We start from the raw sequence: 19353 nt of genomic DNA, 5'->3' as shown, positions 1-19353 counted from the left end.
ACATGGTGGGTGTTATTCCAGCCTGAATTTACAGTGATCCTAATTACTAGTGTGATGTCAAGTTCCAAATCCGCACAGGACTTTTTGTGATTCAAGATAATAAATATGTTAATTTGTATCTATATCTCAACTTTCTAGTCTAAGCTGAGGAGTCTGCACTTGAACTGAATATTAACCAAGTGTTTCAAACTTAAGACTTTGAAAGATGTTAAGGTATGTATCCTGGAGACACTCTAAAGTCACACTGTCTATGCACTTGTAATGCAACATTACCTGTTGACAATTGACAGTGTGGCACATAATTCATTGAAACATGCAATCTTACATAAAAGTATATATGCAATACATGTATATATAGATTATCTGTGTTCAGTAAATAAATAAAAAAAGAACACCGTGAATATTCTTAATGTATGGGTAGAAATAGTCCTGCACTGTAAGTTCAAGTGGTAAAAGCAACACGAGTTGCTTAACCCGAGTGTCTTTTGAATACATACTTCAACAAATTAATACTTTGAAAAACCTATCAGTCCAACTGTGCAGCCACTGGAGCAAATTCTCTCATGTGACTAGATAACCTCCCCATACTATTTTGTACAATGTTTGATATTGTGTTGTTTTCACACTTTACAAATATTGACCTCTCAAGAGAACACAGCATAAGTATGTATAAAGAAAAGCTTATGCATACAAACTCAGTTCTGGGGATAGTTAACACTGAAAGACAGACAAAAGTATTAGAAAGGAAAAATTCCTTGTGAAGTTGAATACTGTTCAACTTAACGTAACCGTTCTTTTAATCATTTCTACAAACATAAAATTATCGCTGGAATTCGTTGGGAGCCTTTAATTTCTCATACCACATTTTCAGAATCATTGTTGCGTCTTGTGAGAGGCAATACTAATCACATCATTACAATACAGGACTGAACATTTATAGAGTAACCAGTCTTCATAATGTGCGTACTATGTATTTACCTGCCACTATCTGACACCGAGTTTCTAACCTACAAGTGCACTCGTCAAGTGAAGTCGGGTTTTTTTTGGGAGTAAACCAAAGTATTGTTCCTGGGCACTTTTATAAAATATTTAAGATATGTCCTTACAAAAGTTCAATAAACCCTAAAGTCTTTCTAACTCAACATGTATATGAAAAATAGGATACAGAAAATAATTCATAAATGAAGATATTACATAATGTTGATAGCCTCTCAAAATAGATGATACATAATATTGGGTACAAACTGAACAAATTCCAATGGTTCCCACAGAGCTTCCGACAAGACGAGTCACTGGTGGATACCACCAGTAATCAGTTAATAGGTAAAGTTGTCACATCGCCACCAGATCGTTTTGATAACCATATCCTGTGAAAGAATATGAAGGTTAATAGTGTATCATAAAAAGAATTGTAACCGCTCTTAAATGACAAGCATCAGTGGATCCTTATATCTGAAAACAGTGCGCAGGGGGTACCCAACTTACGAACACCCGCCGATATGAACGTTGTAAAACTATAAATTTACATTATTTTATTTACCAGAGGACTTAATTTTTTAATTTCATATACAGGGTATACTGAATTTTGTCCTTCTATTTCTTCTTTTGTCTTAAATTAAGTGATTTTAGATGTATATGTGGACTTAGGCTATGATATAGTGGGATTTTAAACATTGTTCTGAAAGCACAGTATGCACATAGCATGTGTTTCAACTTATGTACAATTTAGACTTAAGAATGTACTGAGGAACGGAACCCGTTCGTAACCCAGGGACCCCCTGTACTGCACGTGGAAAACTATCATGCTTTTATCACAGTAAAACATTAACGAGACTACAATTATCTGAAATACCTTAAACATTAATAACCAATTTTAGGAAAATAGAAAAACCAGTGAAGGCACCAAAAGTGGTCAAGTTTTCAGAAAGATATTATGTATTCATATACTGTACTGTACTGGGCTCTTAGTGACCGTAACATTGATCGGATCTCTCCCCATATCTTGAGACTACGGTGACTGTACGATAATGGTACAGTAATAGGCGATTCACTAAAGGTTCTCATGAACTGCAAGTAAGCTACCACTAGATGGGGTTGGGGTGTATTTGTTTTGTTTCCTCGCCAGACCAATCACTATGCTCGGAACAAACACTGTGTAGGAATATTAACCAATCACAAGTTACCCATGCCAGCAGATGATGCATAAGTATTACGTGATAAGAACAATGAAGGGACAATAGCTTTAAAGAAAAGGTGGCTGAATTTCTCTAATTACTCTGTATATTAATAAAAAGTAATAATAATAATAAAAATAATAATAATAATAATAATAATAATACAGGTTGTACCACTCTAGTCCGGCAACCTCGGGACCTGACCGGTGCCGGACCATGGAAATTCACCCTTTTCCTGGATAGATAGTGACTTGTGCTTATGCCTGGAAGCACTAACACCACTTTCTCTGCATCATGGTCTCTTTGAAGACATATTGAAGGGTTAAATGTCGTATAATAGCTTCTCAAATTTCGCGAGTTTTTAATTCTTAACGTATTTTATTGGAACACACAAAAAAATAAATAAATAAAAATTTTGACGGCGGAAACTTGAATTTCGACGGGTTTGAACGGCCCGCCAACGTGCAGACGACGTGCATAATCGTGTAAACAGCGTCATTTCTCTTATGTACAAAAGATTCATTATTGTTTATTACTGAATGTCTTTTTTATTGAATTTATGTTTATGTGTGCAAAATGAGCAATACAATTCATTAATAATACGTAGAATATTAAAACACACGAGGAAATAACACAGCATTGTTTTCGTTGATTACAAAACCAGTGACTGACTGGTTCTACATATAAAACTGAAGAAAATAAGACCTTGGTTGTAGCTGTAGTAAAATTAGTATGGTTGTTTTAAGTAATGTTATTTAATGTTAATAAATGGAACAATAGAAGTAGCTAACGATAATGGTAAAGAAAAAAGAGAGATCGCATATGTAAGTGCGCATGCGCACACGTGAAAACATATCGTCATTACTTTACACAAGAATATGAAAGCAACACTTATTTACTGTTCATATATATTTTAATTAATGTTTCTGAATTTGTTTTTATTGAATTAATGTACGTGTGCAAAATTAACAATACAATTTATTAATAATACGTGGAATATTAGAGTAGACGAGACGGCTGCTGGCATTGTTTATGTTAAAGCTTACAAAACCAGTGACTCATTGGTTCTACATATAAAACTGAAGAAAATAAGACCCTGAGCTTAGCTGTAGTAAAATTAATGTAAAAAATGAATATGGTTGCTTGAAGAACCTGTAATGTTATTTAATGTTAATAAATGGAACAATATAAGTAGCTAACCATTAATGGTAAAAAAAAAAGTGAGACTGCTCGTATGTAAGTGCGCACATGTGAAAATATATCGTCATTACTCTACATAAGAATATGAAAGCAACACTTATTTACTGCTCATATATATTGAAGGGTTAAATGTTGTACTCTGTATAGACAAGCAGAGAGAGAGAGAGAGAGCAGCCGAACTGCCGGATGTAAACAAACCTTAATTTCCCGCGGCTTTTTTTTAAGGGGATTAGCCCACCCGGGCATAGGTCACTGACCCACATTGGGGCCTGAGGGGCAAAAATTTAATACTCCTGTAATAATAATAATAATTCAGATAAGTAAAAAAAAAAAAAAAAAAAAAAAAAAAAAAAAAAAAAAAAAAAAAAAAAAAAAAAAGCTGCCTATCTACCTATTGCACAAACTAAAATCGTTCCGGACCACGGGAGTTTCCGGACAACAGAATGCCGGACTAGAGAGATACAACCTGTAATAATAATAATCTTACTTTGGAGCAAATGCACTTTATAATTCTTGACAGTTGATTTTCTTAAGCTAGTAACATCAGCTACACTCTGGAAACTACCACTTGCGAACAACATTAAAGATACTGTATTAACACAGACGTATCTAGCCATAGTATATCCCTACGAAGCAGTAGGTGGTCAACAATTTGTAGAGGGTCCAAAGGATCAAGATAAGTTTAGTTACAGTCACCGTAAACTATAAGCGAATCGCCCGTTAGACCTAAGGTTCATAGTAGGGACTTACAGTGACCATAAGTCATAAATGAATCTGTCCCCCGTACAAAGTTTGTATGGTAATGTAAACTACAGTAAAAAATAATTTTTCTTCTATAAGGTTACATCTTCACTACACAACTTAACCACCCATCGACTTCCAAAAGGGACCATAAAGTTGGTGGGATCTAGGTCTTTATTCAGGCTTGGTTATAAAGATTATTTATGCCAGTCTAGAATAACATATGAATACTGAAGCCAGGTGAGGATGGAAAAAAGCTTCAAATGATGCGATAATACCTCATGAGGAGAGTCTACCCTGGGATTTACCAATGCTGCAAAATGAAAGCCTATCTTCCATGATTTGGTACCTCCATGGTAATACCTAGGTCATCTAAAGCATAAGCCACAGCTCGAACATTTAGTGGCCTCAGGAAAAGGGGGGGCAACAAACCTCCCCAGTCAGAAGTTTACAGGACCCAAAAATAATTGAACCACATACCAGTTAGAAAAAAATAGCAACTGTGAAATCATGGAGACTACACACCAACACCAAAACTACAAAATCCACATATGAAATTTGGAAAACTGAGGGCAAGGGCAGGAGACCACATCTCCACATACCTTCAAACTTGAGAAAAAAGAAGCAGGGGAATTGAACAGAGCTCAAGGAGGAAGGAAACCAAATCCTGCTAGGCCATAAAGGAGCATTCATTGAAGTAATCCCTCTAAACTGCCTGAGTTGAGAGATCACCTGAAGCATCCTAGAAAGAGGATGGAACATAAATCTGATCCCAATTGTTTCAATCCCAGAATGGACAACACAAAGGCAAGGCAGAGATTAACATTGCAGAATAGTTCAAATTTGGAAAAACTCGTGCCGATACAATCCATGAAAAGTTAGTGATCCATCATCCATATCAATAACATTTGCTTAATCCTTGACATTGAAAGTCCCACTGATGCGCATGATTGCAATGGAACTGAAGAACATCGATACAAAAAAAAAAAAAAAACACAACTACCGAGATGTCCCAAAGAGAAAAAGAGCCTAGAGATTTTTCCTGATATAAACCATCGCACTGAAGCTTATACTTGATGCAACTTATAAAAAAAAAACCCACATTTTGTCCAACCTCTGTGAATACCATAGTAAGTTGATAATAAAGTGAATGTGGGAATTAAACCCACATTAAAAAACTTTTCTAACTGTATCAAAACAATAGTTTTGATGTCATCCTCTTTACTTGTGTGTATTACACAGAGTAGGTGAAGCCACAAAGAACAAACATACATAAACACTGAGGAGAGCACCACGAGTTTGCATTAATGGATCTAGCATAAAAGTAGTTTCACTTACAATTAAATAGTACTTATACAATATGTACTATATTCCGGTTTGAAAGTCTATTTCAAAATCTTACATTTCTTAATATCATCACATCTGGAATAAGTTCCCTTTTATACAATAAGGGACAAAAAGATTAAAAAAGGCCTTACAACTGAAGCATATTTTGCTTCCTATGCTGTTTTGTTCTTTATTTTTACATAAAAATGTTTTACTGTAGCCCATAAATATCTGGTTTCATTTCAATCCAGTGGAACTTTGATAATCCAACAATACAGTACATCTTCCCAAATCCTTCAAATACTGTACTTACAATTTCAAAATGCCTGTACTGTATTCCCATAATTTCTAACAAAAGCGGGTTTGAGTGAGTTACCTCAGAGGGTACTACTCAATCAAGTATTCAAACCTGGAGCTGGCAGATGCCCACCCCACTAGGGGTCACAGCTTAAGGTTCACAAACTGACAAGATAAACATTTTTGCAGTGAGGGCTTGTGAGGTGTCGTCTCTTGTCTCTCAAACAATGTACAGTATGTTGATATTTGGGCTTCCATTTGTTGAGCAACAGAAATTGGACAGAAAATTCATAAGGTCATCAAAGACATTCTGATGCAGTGAATGTGTCAATCGCTGTAGCACTTTTTTTTTGCTAATTCTCAACTGAAGATCAAATAATTTCTTCTTGCTGGAGTACTATAGGCCCACACTGTGCAGATACAACCACAAAATAAAACCATGCCAACATAGTTTTATGTTGGGACACTCCTGCTTGAAGCAATGCTGGATGTTTGGACACATCCTGACGAGTGGTGGCAATATTGACAATATAATTTGGACTTTGCTAAGGCTTAAGACAGCATACCTCATGAAAGGCTGAAAATTAAAATGGAAGGGAAATTTAGAGACTTTCTTAATGACCATGATAAGCAGGGTACCACAGGTCAGTGTACTGAGGCTGTTGTTTGTCAGAATCTATACACTCCTCCATACAAATGTTCACAGACAAAACCAAGTTATTCAAGGAAATTAAATACCAAACAGACTGTGAAGATTTACAGAAAGATCTCTGTCAGCTTCAGGAGTAGTCAAAGGAATAGCTGTTTGGATTCAATATCACAAAATCTAAGAAGATACACCAAGGTCGTATCAACAGTAAGGAGGTTTATTACATGTTCAAACGGGAAGGAGAAACATATTATCAGAGACTAAAATGTGAAAAGGACCCGAATTTGTATGTTGACAATGAACTGAAATTCTTGGACCAAGGTAAGGTGGTGAATTAAGCAACTAAGCTAGTATGTCTTAAAAGAAGGGTACTGTATTTAGATATCTAGACGATCTGTCCCTCATATCACTCTTCAACAGTGAGGTGCTTCCCCGTTTGAAGTATTGGCACCTCGTCTGGTACCCCACTGGTCAACATAAAAAAAAAATTCTCATGGTTCTGGATCAAAACAGTCTGATTCTAGTGTAATTGTATGTGCTGAACTCAATTATGACATTCGTATAGCTGTATCAGGCTCAGTTTTCCAGAACCAGCATATCTATATATTTAGTGTACCATGCTATTCATACAGTAATTTATATGCTCATTGGCTCCACTTATGCAATTATTTTGTCCTGATTTGTGCTTTTTTGTTTGTTTCAGTTTGCTGATTCATGATATTGCATATCTACACCTGCATGATTTGTAATTACTCTGAAATTAACAAAACATGGAACGTCGCAAGTGTGTGAACGGTGCTGACAGTTTTTGCTACATATGTGGTGCCTTCACTCCTGGTAGCCTCAAGAAACCAATCACAAAAGCTGTTCGACTGAACTACAAAAGTTACTTCAAATGTCATTTGGGTGACCAAGACATGAAATGGGCACCTCATGTAGCCTGTAAGTCTTGTGTTAACCACCTGAGCGAGTGGATGTGTGGTAAACGAAGTTCAGGAATGCCGTTTGCTGTACCAATGATATGGCGTGAACCTAAAGACCACAGTAGTGACTGCTACTTCTGTCTCACAAATATTAAGGGAATAAAAATCAAGACACGAGGCAAGGTACAGTACCCCAATATTGCTTCTGCATCCGACCAGTACCGCACAGTGCTGAACTTCCAGTCCCAAATCCACCGACTGAACAAGAATTGAGTGATTCCGATTCTACCTCTACCTCAATGGAAAACGACTACCAGGATGACTCTGAAAATACCAGGCCTAAACTATTTACTCAAAAAGCGCTTCATGATCTCATCAGGGTCCTAAACTTGTCAAAAGAAAAGGCTGAAGTTTTGAGATCCAGACTAAAGCAGCGTAACCTGCTAGAAGATGGAGTGCACATCACTACAGCGCGTTACCGACATAGACAGCTGTCTGCATTTTTCAAGATGGCAAACAACCTTTGTTATTGCGAGGACGCAGTATCTCTCATGCAACAACTCTGCAAGTCTGAAACATACAAGACAGAGGATTGGAGGCTGTTTATAGACTCAGGAAAAGACTCTCTGAAAGCTGTTCTCTTACACAATGGCAATTGGCTTCCATCTGTCCCAATAGCACACGCAACAAAAATGACTGAGAGCTATGAAACAATGAAAATTCTGTTGGAGGCTATAGAGTATGAGAAACACCAGTGGAAGATATGTGGCGATCTCAAAGTCATCAGTTTACTACTGGGCCTTCAGAGTGGCTACACAAAGCACATGTGCTTTTTGTGCTTGTGGAACAGCAGAGCTGATGCAGAGCACTATGTGAGAAAGGATTGGCCATCAAGACCAAGAGATGCGCCTGGAAGGTTTAACTGTGCTCACAATCTGCTTGTAGATCCAGAAAAGATATTTTTGCCTCCACTGCATCTAAAGCTCGGTTTGGCTAAAAATTTCATCAAAGCTATGGATCAATTCGGTGCTGGGACTCTATACTTATCTCAGAAACTAGGTGGTGTGGTTTCCGAAGCCAAGTTGAAAGCAGGTGTCTTGAATGGACCACAAATTCGTATACTAGTTAATGATAGCGAATTCACCAAAACATTGAACCCACTGGAGAAAAAAGCATGGGAATCATTTGTCAATGTGTCAAAGATTTTTCTTGGAAACTATCGTGCTGACAACTACAGTGGGGTATGCTATAACGAATCTAATTGGTTCTAGAACCTTGTTCGTTATAGCATTCGTTCGTTATAGGATTAATCCGTTTCAGGCCCCCAAATACAACCACTTAACACTGAAAAATATAATATAAAATTGTAAAAATTGTAAAAAAGTGCATAAATATGCATCTAAACCCCTGAAATAAAGAATATCATTAATACTTGTAATAAAAAACAATAAATTAGAAAAAAAAAAAAAAAAAAATTTAAATAATGTTCGTTGTAGGAGTTTCGTTCGTTATAGCATTCTCAATTTTATAGGTAAAACCGTTCGTTATAGCATACCCCACTGTACAAAGAAATCGTAACAACCATGCTTCAGAATTATCATGCATTGGGAGCAAGGATGTCCTTGAAATTGCATTTTTTCCACTCTCATATTGAATTTTTCCCAGGTAACCTTGGAGATGTTAGTGATGAACACGGCGAAAGATTTCATCAAGATATCGCCATAATGGAGAGCAGATATCAGGGACAATTCAGTCCTAACATGATGGGCGACTATTGCTGGACACTGCAACGAGAAGAGAGCAAGCTGTACAAGAGAAAGAGTAAAGTTCAGAAGCACTTTTAGAACTTCATATTTTGTCATTATAAAGGATTTGAACTTATGTTTTTTGGTACAATTTTTTATGAGGTTATCTGTGATAGGTTTAAAATTGTATCTTGCATGATGCGATAATGTTACTATATTTACTATTTTTTTATTCTTTAAGAAAGTAGGTCTGATGGTAGAATGAAACATCCAATTAATATTCATTAATATGAAATTAGTCATGAAAGCACAGTCACATGAGATAATCTCATCTTTTGCACGACATGTGATGGAATATTAAATATTGGTACCTATTGATTTTTTTATAAAACCTGGTCTGATAGAACAAAACAAATATCAGATTCGAATTCAGCAATTTGAAATTAGTTGTGTGAGCATGATCTCATATGTGAACCATTTTGGCTGTTGACCAGTGACCCGAGATATGTTAAGAGACTGTCAGTTGATTGAAATGTCCAAAGGAGGGCCAACAGGCTGGTACCTGTACTACAGCACTTGATAGAAGTTTATCAACATCTCGTAAGCTATTACAGTACTCAGTTGAGTGATCATGCTTGGAGCAGGCGGACGCTCACCCTACTAGGGTTAGAGATTAAGGTTGAAGCCACAAGTTCGGAAAACTGTCAGGGCAAATTTGGGAGCGATAATTGTAAACTCCTGGAAGAATCTACCAAAGAGCATTGTGGCAGCACTGAGTGTGATCTCATTCCTTTTTAGACTTGATTAACACTGGTGCAGGTAGAGGTACAGTACATTATGGAGCCAGTACATGCCCAAAACTTGCCAACAGTGCATAACAATTTGACCTATCACACAAGAAGCTAACATAACCATAAGAGGCAAAGAGGATAAAGTAAAGAAATTATATGAGTATGGTGTAATGTGACCCTGAGAGATATAGATCCGGGGGGGGATGCATCCCCCTTTACAATTATGTTGGAGAACTTCCTAAACATATACAGTAGTTCCTTCCCCTACTATTCATGTAATTCAGAAGCAAAAATTTAAAACCTCTCAAATTTTAACTTTTGTAAATTAAAGTTTTATAATTTTTGCCTTGAAGTTTAAGAATAATTTTGAGTGAGAGAGTAATCTAAGGCAGAGGTACTCAATTGGTGGACAGCATTGGTTAGCTTTGATGTGAACCCCAATCCAAATGGAACTGATTGATCTCCAAGACGATGTCTCAAGCTTGTTCCCCTCATCTTCACAAAGTCACATTGCATATCGGCACAATGTTTGGCTCCACTTACCAGTGTGAGTCTGCCTTCCTTCTCGACATGAATTTAGTGGAGAACAAATGCCGTTTCAGCATCACCAATGAACACCAACACCTTCATCATTGTCTTAGACTAGCTATAACATCATTTGTACCAAAGTTCAGGGAATTGGCAAGAAGCAGAAAGTGTCACTTTTCACACTAATGATGATTATTCACTCAATTAAGGTGCACAGTCACAATTACATGTACACTCAGGGTCAAAACTAATCATCCCCCTTTTCCTATTCAACAAAGAGTGATGGATAATTACTTTTGAATCAGACTACATTTTATAATTGCAACATTATTTTTTGTGTGTGTTACAGAGATTTTGTTTATTTCTTTTAATTCATCATTCCTCCTTTTTACAACAAGAGTAGAATGTATGATAACTTTTGACCAAAAAAATATATACATTACCCTCAGTGTTTTATTGTGTCCAGATAATTAGTAATTTTCCTTGTGTTAACCCCCCCCCCTCCCTCCCAGATTGCCGGAACTAATTAAGGAAGGCATCAAAGAACTAATTGGGGGTTGGGAGATAAAATACTGCCGATACAAACAAACTCACTATTTAATTGTTTAAGGATCTCATTGCAAATCATTAAATCACCATTGGTGCACAGACATACCTTCACAATCCATAAGTTTCCATTGTACCCAAAACTGCACATCTTTGAATCCAAGGTTCAACTTACCCAATGCCAGTGCCAAGAAGGAGAGATAAAACATTGGTGATAAGGAGGGTGTAGAGGACATCCCGGGAGAAGAGAGAGGAATTACCCACCATCACATGGCGGATACTAGCACCACGGCTCACACCCTTGCGAGGATGACTAAACCGCCATTCCCTAGAAATGAAAAAAAAAAAAATTATTAGAGAAATAATAATAGAATGCTTCATGAGACTAGTTCATTCTCTCATTAAAAAAATCAATAATAATTATTAAAAAGTTATCTGATAAAGACTTATCCCATCAGCCATGTTTACCCAGTTAACTGTGAGACAAAACTCCAACCAGGCACAAAAGTGTGGGTAATACAGGAAATATATTTCCTGCTTAACTCCGTTTTTTCTCTCCCTCTTGATTACATTTTCTACCTTTCACAGGTGGTTTGTCCATCAGGACCCTTGGTGGTTGCATAGGCGGTGAAGAGACCCTCCTCTACCGGGTACACATTCCATTCCTGGGTTACTGGTGTCCAGTTGACAGTGCCCTCTGCAGGCACACAGGGAGCACGAATCTCCTGTGAGGGCCAAGGGGCCCTAGACTGAGGTGTTTGTTATACCAGAGCAGCCTGTGCATTTCACTGGAATTAACAAAGGTAGGAGGCCGGTTGATTGACTCCAGTACCTCACTTTGATGGGGGAGTATAATCTCCGACCAAACGGACTCCACGGGACTGGCCAACCCTGTGGCCACAGGAGTAGAACTAGTTGGGTGATGGGGTGCAAGTAACTGTGTATGATGCACAGCTTCCCTGAGCTCGTCTATATCCATCCGCAACATTTTCAGGTTGCCCCATTTCCTCCATGAGGCTTCTGACAGTGTCCAGTATTTGGTCACTTTCTGAGGGGGAAATCCCGAGAGAAGAAGCTCTCACGCGCTGAAGCTTGGGAGTTCGACGTGGAGACGCTTCCTTCGGCATTGTCGAGGAAGAGGCAATGGAGAAGCAGACCATCTATCCCGGGACCATTGACCGACCTGGGTGGTGACGATGTGGTAGCTGAAGGTGGCATGGCGCCTCAACATGCCGTTGTGAGAAGTCATCGGCAGAGCCATCGTTTTCTTGGTCTTGAGGTTTCTGCATGAGGAGGGACAGGCACAGTATAGGAACTTTCCTTCCTAAGTGAGGTGCTTTGAATTTGGAAGTGGGCTTAGCAACCAATCTCCACCTGTCTTTAAATATAACCTACTCCTTCCTGGTTTTGTCTACCAGAGAACTTTGTGAGACATAACTCCAACCGTGCAAACTGTGCAGGCGAGGGGGGTCAACCCCCCCACCCCGACTAGGGGGGTGGGCAGTACAGTAATTATGACCGTCGGGGTGGAAGCAGCTGCAACATCCTTGCGCCTCGCACTTAATTGAATGAATCCTGTGGGTGTCTTTGATCATTTGAGGAGAGGAGTACTGCAGGTTGTAGGAAGAGCCCGACAAAACACCTTGGCCACCCGAGACTGATCCTAGCGACTTGCCATGGCTTGTAGTTGTGAGTGGATCGCACACATCAATGGTAACCTTCATGACAGAGGTAAACAATATCCAGCTAATGAGGTAACAATCATTCACTAAGGGAGAATGAAAGGTGTTCTAGATTATTGTGCCACCACCAAGAGAGGGGGTGGTGCTAGAAAACACAAAAAAACAATGGGCAAACTGGGGGTGTGTGTGTGTGCATGACTCCTCATAACATAACGTCCACAAAAGAGGATAGACATGAAATGGCTTCACGCCAACTGTTCTTGGGTGCATGGCACAGCCTGATACTAAATCAATGAGAAAGCAGTGCCAGGAGGCAACCTGTGGGTGTGTGACTTTACAGAGCACATCACAGTCTACCAGAAGGCCAGACAGGAGTAGCGCCAGAATACCCAAAAAGGTAAACAAATCATAAACCATTGAGAAAACCCGACTGTGGTTAGCGTAAAGAGTAAACCAAACACATTGTATGCCAGGGAAAGGTGGGAATACATGTACCACACTGCCAATAGTTACCTGGAATCACATGGTAATAGTGAGAAGGAAACATCCATACCCTATGATTAGAAACGACAGGTGGGTGAAAACTGAGACAGAGCGAAAGAGTGGCTTCCAGATGTGATGTAGACACACCATAGAAAATTGCAGAGGTATTAGGAGTGACTGCTGCAACGACTTCAAGGTTTATGGAAAATTTGCAAAAATTGCTTCTAGTAAGAAGACTTTGGATTCCCGGTCAGGTCACCCCTGTAGAAGGGGGACTAGAGAGGGTTCTCGAGCACTCGTACACTAGGGAGGCATAGTAAAATAAAATATAGGTGGTAAAAGAAACCAAGGAGACAGCAGGAGCTGTTTATTGCTCTACTGTTTCAATTGTACAAGGTCTTCAGAGCAATAAACAGCTCCTGTTGTCTCCTTGGTTTCTTTTACCACCTACATTCTAATTTGTCTTAAAACACTCAATACTATACAGTGGTCTCTCAATTAACACAATTGGTTCCACAGAGTCGGTTGTTAACTGAAAATTTCATTAACTGAATCTATTATTTCAATGGGATATTGGGTACCGTATTTTTCGGCTTGGAAGACGCTGCATCGTGGAAGACGCACCATGATTTTTTAAATAAATTTTTATTTTTATTTATTTATTTTATTACGGGGAATAGCCCACCTGGGCACAGGTCACTGACCCACATCAGGGCCTGGGGGGCAAAAATATTATTATTATTATAATAATAATAATAATAATAATAATAATAATAATAATAATAATAATAATAATAATAATAATAAAGAACCATAAAGAAAAAAAAAATAAAAAAAAAACCCAAGAGTGAGAAACAATATACGAGTGGTAAAGTTCAAAACATAAGGACAGCCAAAGTTGTTGTGTGTGTTTTTACTTGGATGACGAGGTTGCCAAGTCATCAGGTTCAACTCTAGCTGAATACATAGAATATAAAAAAATTTTCTGTGATGTTTTTAGTTTTTATTTAACTTTATCTGTGTTATTTTTGTTGGTTTATTAGGATGTTGCTTTATTACAGGTAGTAATTCGTCCAAAAAGTAGGGTAAATAAGGCAAAATTTAGCCAAACATCGAAAGTACCAGACTCAAATTAATTTTCTCCATAGGAAGTTGTATTTAAATTTGGAAGATTTTAATTTTGAGAGGGTCTTACAGTCTAAATGGGTGTCCAAATATGAGAGCCTACTGTAAATAGGTGTCCAAATATGAGAGCCTACGTATAAAGAAACAAACATTCCTGCACTTTGAGACCAGCAGACAACATTTAGCAATTCCTCAATAGATGGCGCTGCCGCACCACTGCCATTAGTAAGCAAACCACACAGCAGCAAGGGTTTACTTTTATTTTATTTTTTTGCAATACTGTATATCAACAATATTAGTTAAATCAATAGTACTGTATAGAGAATACTTGTAATTGTTAAGTACTGTAATGAGGTAACACTCTTTGTAAGGGGCTGATTTCAGTTAACCCTAAGAAAACCTGGAAGATGCATGGCAATTTTCAAGGTATATTTTTGTCATAAAAAGTGTCTTTCAAGCCGAAAAGTACGGTAATACGTTTCTGTGAGTTGGAACCAATTACCCAATATCCCATTATATATACAGTATAGTCTTGATTTACGCGGTCAATTGAATCCGTGGAGGTCTGCGTAAAACGAGAAACGCATAAACGAAATAACAGAACATATGGGATTAATTGAAATAAAGACTGGGCCGACTCCCAAACTCCACTTTTTCCGACACAATACGTACCTTGTAGTAAAAATAACATCATAATTTTATGATGGTATTGACACACACATAATATCTAAATAAAAAGCTACACTACTGTACAAATATAAAGATGCTTAACACTTACGTTAGTAGAAGAGATGGGTCGGCATACGGGGATGGCGGCTGGTTCCAAGGCAGAGGGCAGATTAGTGGCCCTCCGGTGAATCACTATCATTATTCACAGAGGTTTGCAGGGCCTCCCTAACAAACCCCTCAAAGTCCATATCCTCACTGTCACTATCACTGACTTGGGCTGGCTGTGGTTGTGGTGAGATGCGGGCGAAGATGTCCATAATACTATGTTGACGACTAGAATTGCTGTTGTTGTCATACATCTGGACATACGGCTCCATAAATTTTGATAGAAGGTTATTAGACACTTCATACCGATGCTTGACTGTGTCTTTGTCAAGGATGAGCTTGATTTTCTCTGCCAACTCGATGACTTCCTTCACATAACTATGGCTTGGTTCAGGTTCAAGGTTTTTCTGGGGTGGTGAGGGTCCAGCGGAAGCCATTGTGAGGGGAATAGCGGGCACAAGAGAGAACTGTACACACGGATACTGAGAACAATGAGACAGGCTCGGCTAGGTCAGCAACTTCTTCCCTCTGGTGACAGGGCACGTCATGTTACATTAGACCAATCACAGCTAGCGGCGGAGGGCAGTAAGGATGCGTGGTCCACTCAGTCCGATACGTCATATGACGTCAGCGATAACCTAAGAGCGATCTAATGTGCACCCTCCCCACGCCGCTTTCCGCGTAAATGATGGAATGAACCGCGTAACTCAAAATTGTTATTTTGGCAAGGTGCCGCGTAAATGAACAAACGCGTAAACAAAATCCGCGCACGCACGCGCACACACACACAGTATAGTCTAGATTTACACGGATTTTGTTTACGCGTTTGATCATTTACGCGGTGCCTTGCCAAAATGAAATGTTTGAATTACGCGGAAAATTTCATCATTTACGCGGCGAGCAGCTGGAGAGGTCCAGACGCGCCGCGCCATTTTTTACTCACGCTGTCCATTCTTGACCATACGCGGGAAGCGGCGCATTGAGGGGTGCGCATTAGGTCGCTCTTACGTTATAACTGACATCACATGACGTATCGGACTGTGATTGGGTCACTTATCCTTACCTCCCTCCGCCGCTAGCTGTGATTGGTTTAATGTAACATGACGTGCCCTGCCACCATAGGGAAGGAGTCGCTGACCTAGCCGGGCCACTCTCATTGTTCTCAGTTCTCTGCATATACAGTTCTCTCTTGTGCCCGCTATTCCCCTCACAATGGCTTCCGCTGGACCCACACCACCCCAGAAAAACCTTGAACCTGGACCAAGCCATGGTTATGTGTGTGAAGGAAGTCATCGAGTTGGGGGAGAAAATCAAGCTCACCTTGACAAGGATACAGTCAAGCATCGGCATAAAGTGTCTAATAACTTTCTGTCGAAAATTATGGAGCCGTATGTCCAGATGTATCACGACAACATCAATGCTAGTCTCGACCGCAACCCACCACAACCACAGCCAGCCCAAGTCAGTGATAGTGACAGTGAGGATATGGACTTTGAGGAGTTTGTCAGGGAGGCCCTGCAAACCTTTGTAAATAGTGATAGTGATTCACCGGAGGGCAACTAATCTGCCCTCTGCCTTGGAACCAGCCCCCATTCCCGTATGCCGACTCATCTCTTCTACTAACGTAAGTGTTAAGCATCTTTAATTGTACAGTAGTGCAGTTTTTTATTTAGATATTATGTGTGTGTCAATACCATCATAAAATTATGATGATATTTTTAAGGCAAGGTACGTATTGTGTCGGAAAAAGTGGAGTTTGGGAGTCGGCCCAGTCTCTATTTCAATTAATCCCATACGTTCTGTTATTTCGTTTACGCGTTTCTTGTTTTAAACGGACCTCCACGGGTTTAATTGACCATGTAAACCAAGACTATACTCTGTGTGTGTGTATATATATATATATATATATATATATATATATATATATATATATATATATATATAGTGACCCCTCGTTTAACGAACGCCTCGGTTAACGAAATTTCGGTTAACGAACTGCCTTCCATAAGGATCTTCAATTCGGTTAACAAACAAAAATTCGGTTAACGAATTTCTTACGAACCGACCTCAACATGTTTTCGCTTGCACTGGCCGGGCAACCAGCTTTAGTATCAGTCCGCCAATACATTAATCGGTTCTAGGACTTGAATTCCTTATTATTTTAGTAAATATCAAGAAATTTATACGATTCAATAATTTTAAAAGTTTAATATTAAATTTTTTAGTCATTTGAACAATTATTGAACATAATTGAAGGTAAAGTGACTAGTTTAATGCGCGGCATCCAGCCTCTTAACACAGCAAACAGGCATTAGTCTCTCTCTGTTTTCACTGGAGATAACATCTTGCTTGAGACTCTCTTCAACTAAACGCTTTTTTTCTGTGTTTCCAAGCAAATTATTGGTCATTTTGAAATATATTTTACAAATTGACAATATATAATGCAGTGCAGTGTAGATTTAAAGAAAATAATCTTGAAATACACCAAGAGAACTAAAATTTTATGGGTGAAATGGTGCCGTGGGGTGACTTCTCTTCCACCCCAATGCCTTCTCTTCTTCCTTCTCCTTCACCCCCATTCTAATTCCCATCATCATCATCATCCAGGAGCCTTCTACATACACACCTCAAAGTAAGTGAACTTTTCTACCATTTTTGTTGAATTTAGGAAATTTTCGGTGAGCTGGAACCAATTGCCCAAAAACCCATTGAAACAATGGTTTCGGTTAACGAACTTTTCGGTTAACGAACGACCTTCTGGAACGGATTGAGTTCAACCGAGCCATATATATATATATATACACACACACACACACACACACACACACACACACACACACACACACACACACACACACACACACACACACACACACACACACACACACACACACACACACACACACACACACACACACACACACACACACACACACACACACACACACACACACACACACACACACACACACACACACACACACACACACACACACACACACACACACACACACACACACACACACACACACACACACACACACACACACACACACACACACACACACACACACACACACACACACACACACACACACACACACACACACACACACACACACACACACACACACACACACACACACACACACACACACACACACACACACACACACACACACACACACACACACACACACACACACACACACACACACACACACACACACACACACACACACACACACACACACACACACACACACACACACACACACACACACACACACACACACACACACACACACACACACACACACACACACACACACACACACACACACACACACACACACACACACACACACACACACACACACACACACACACACACACACACACACACACACACACACACACACACACACACACACACACACACACACACACACACACACACACACACACACACACACACACACACACACACACACACACACACACACACACACACACACACACACACACACACACACACACACACACACACACACACACACACACACACACACACACACACACACACACACACACACACACACACACACACACACACACACACACACACACACACACACACACACACACACACACACACACACACACACACACACACACACACACACACACACACACACACACACACACACACACACACACACACACACACACACACACACACACACACACACACACACACACACACACACACACACACACACACACACACACACACACACACACACACACACACACACACACACACACACACACACACACACACACACACACACACACACACACACACACACACACACACACACACACACACACACACACACACACACACACACACACACACACACACACACACACACACACACACACACACACACACACACACACACACACACACACACACACACACACACACACACACACACACACACACACACACACACACACACACACACACACACACACACACACACACACACACACACACACACACACACACACACATTTATCAATATTATATATATATATATGTAACAGGTCGGAATTACTGACTTAATTTCTCACTTGACTTGGGGTTTATAAAGATTATTAGATGGTAATTGCAGGAAGTTTCTTTTAAGAGAGAACCTTAACCAGCATGTAAGAACACTTATTAAACACAATGAATTGTCCGTGACCTGTGGAAGGATAGCGCTGTGACTGGGATGAATGAGACACACTGTAAAATTTACACTTATATTCCTCCAACACTACAAACACAAGTAATACGTAACTGAACGAAGCATATCAT

General features: G+C 39.4%; 1 protein-coding gene across 6 annotated transcripts in view; it reads right to left on the bottom strand.

Annotated features, from left to right (window-relative positions):
- Positions 1-977: 977 nt before the first annotated feature.
- Positions 978-19353, bottom strand: part of LOC121875778 (BCL2/adenovirus E1B 19 kDa protein-interacting protein 3-like) — a 54205-nt gene continuing 35829 nt past the window's right edge. For all 6 annotated transcript variants that reach the window (XM_042380470.1, XM_042380471.1, XM_042380468.1 and 3 more), the window contains 2 exons: positions 11096-11248; positions 978-1367 (listed from right to left, as the gene is read on the bottom strand). In XM_042380470.1, the coding sequence (XP_042236404.1) occupies positions 1313-1367; positions 11096-11248 (208 nt within the window). In that variant the 3' untranslated portion in view covers positions 978-1312. The remainder of the gene's footprint in view (positions 1368-11095; positions 11249-19353) is intronic.

This window comes from Homarus americanus, unplaced genomic scaffold (assembly GCF_018991925.1).
Source record: "Homarus americanus isolate GMGI-L3 unplaced genomic scaffold, GMGI_Hamer_2.0 scaffold22250, whole genome shotgun sequence".
NCBI classification, from domain to species: Eukaryota; Metazoa; Arthropoda; class Malacostraca; order Decapoda; family Nephropidae; genus Homarus; species Homarus americanus.
This window is presented reverse-complemented; position numbering and strand designations above follow the sequence as displayed.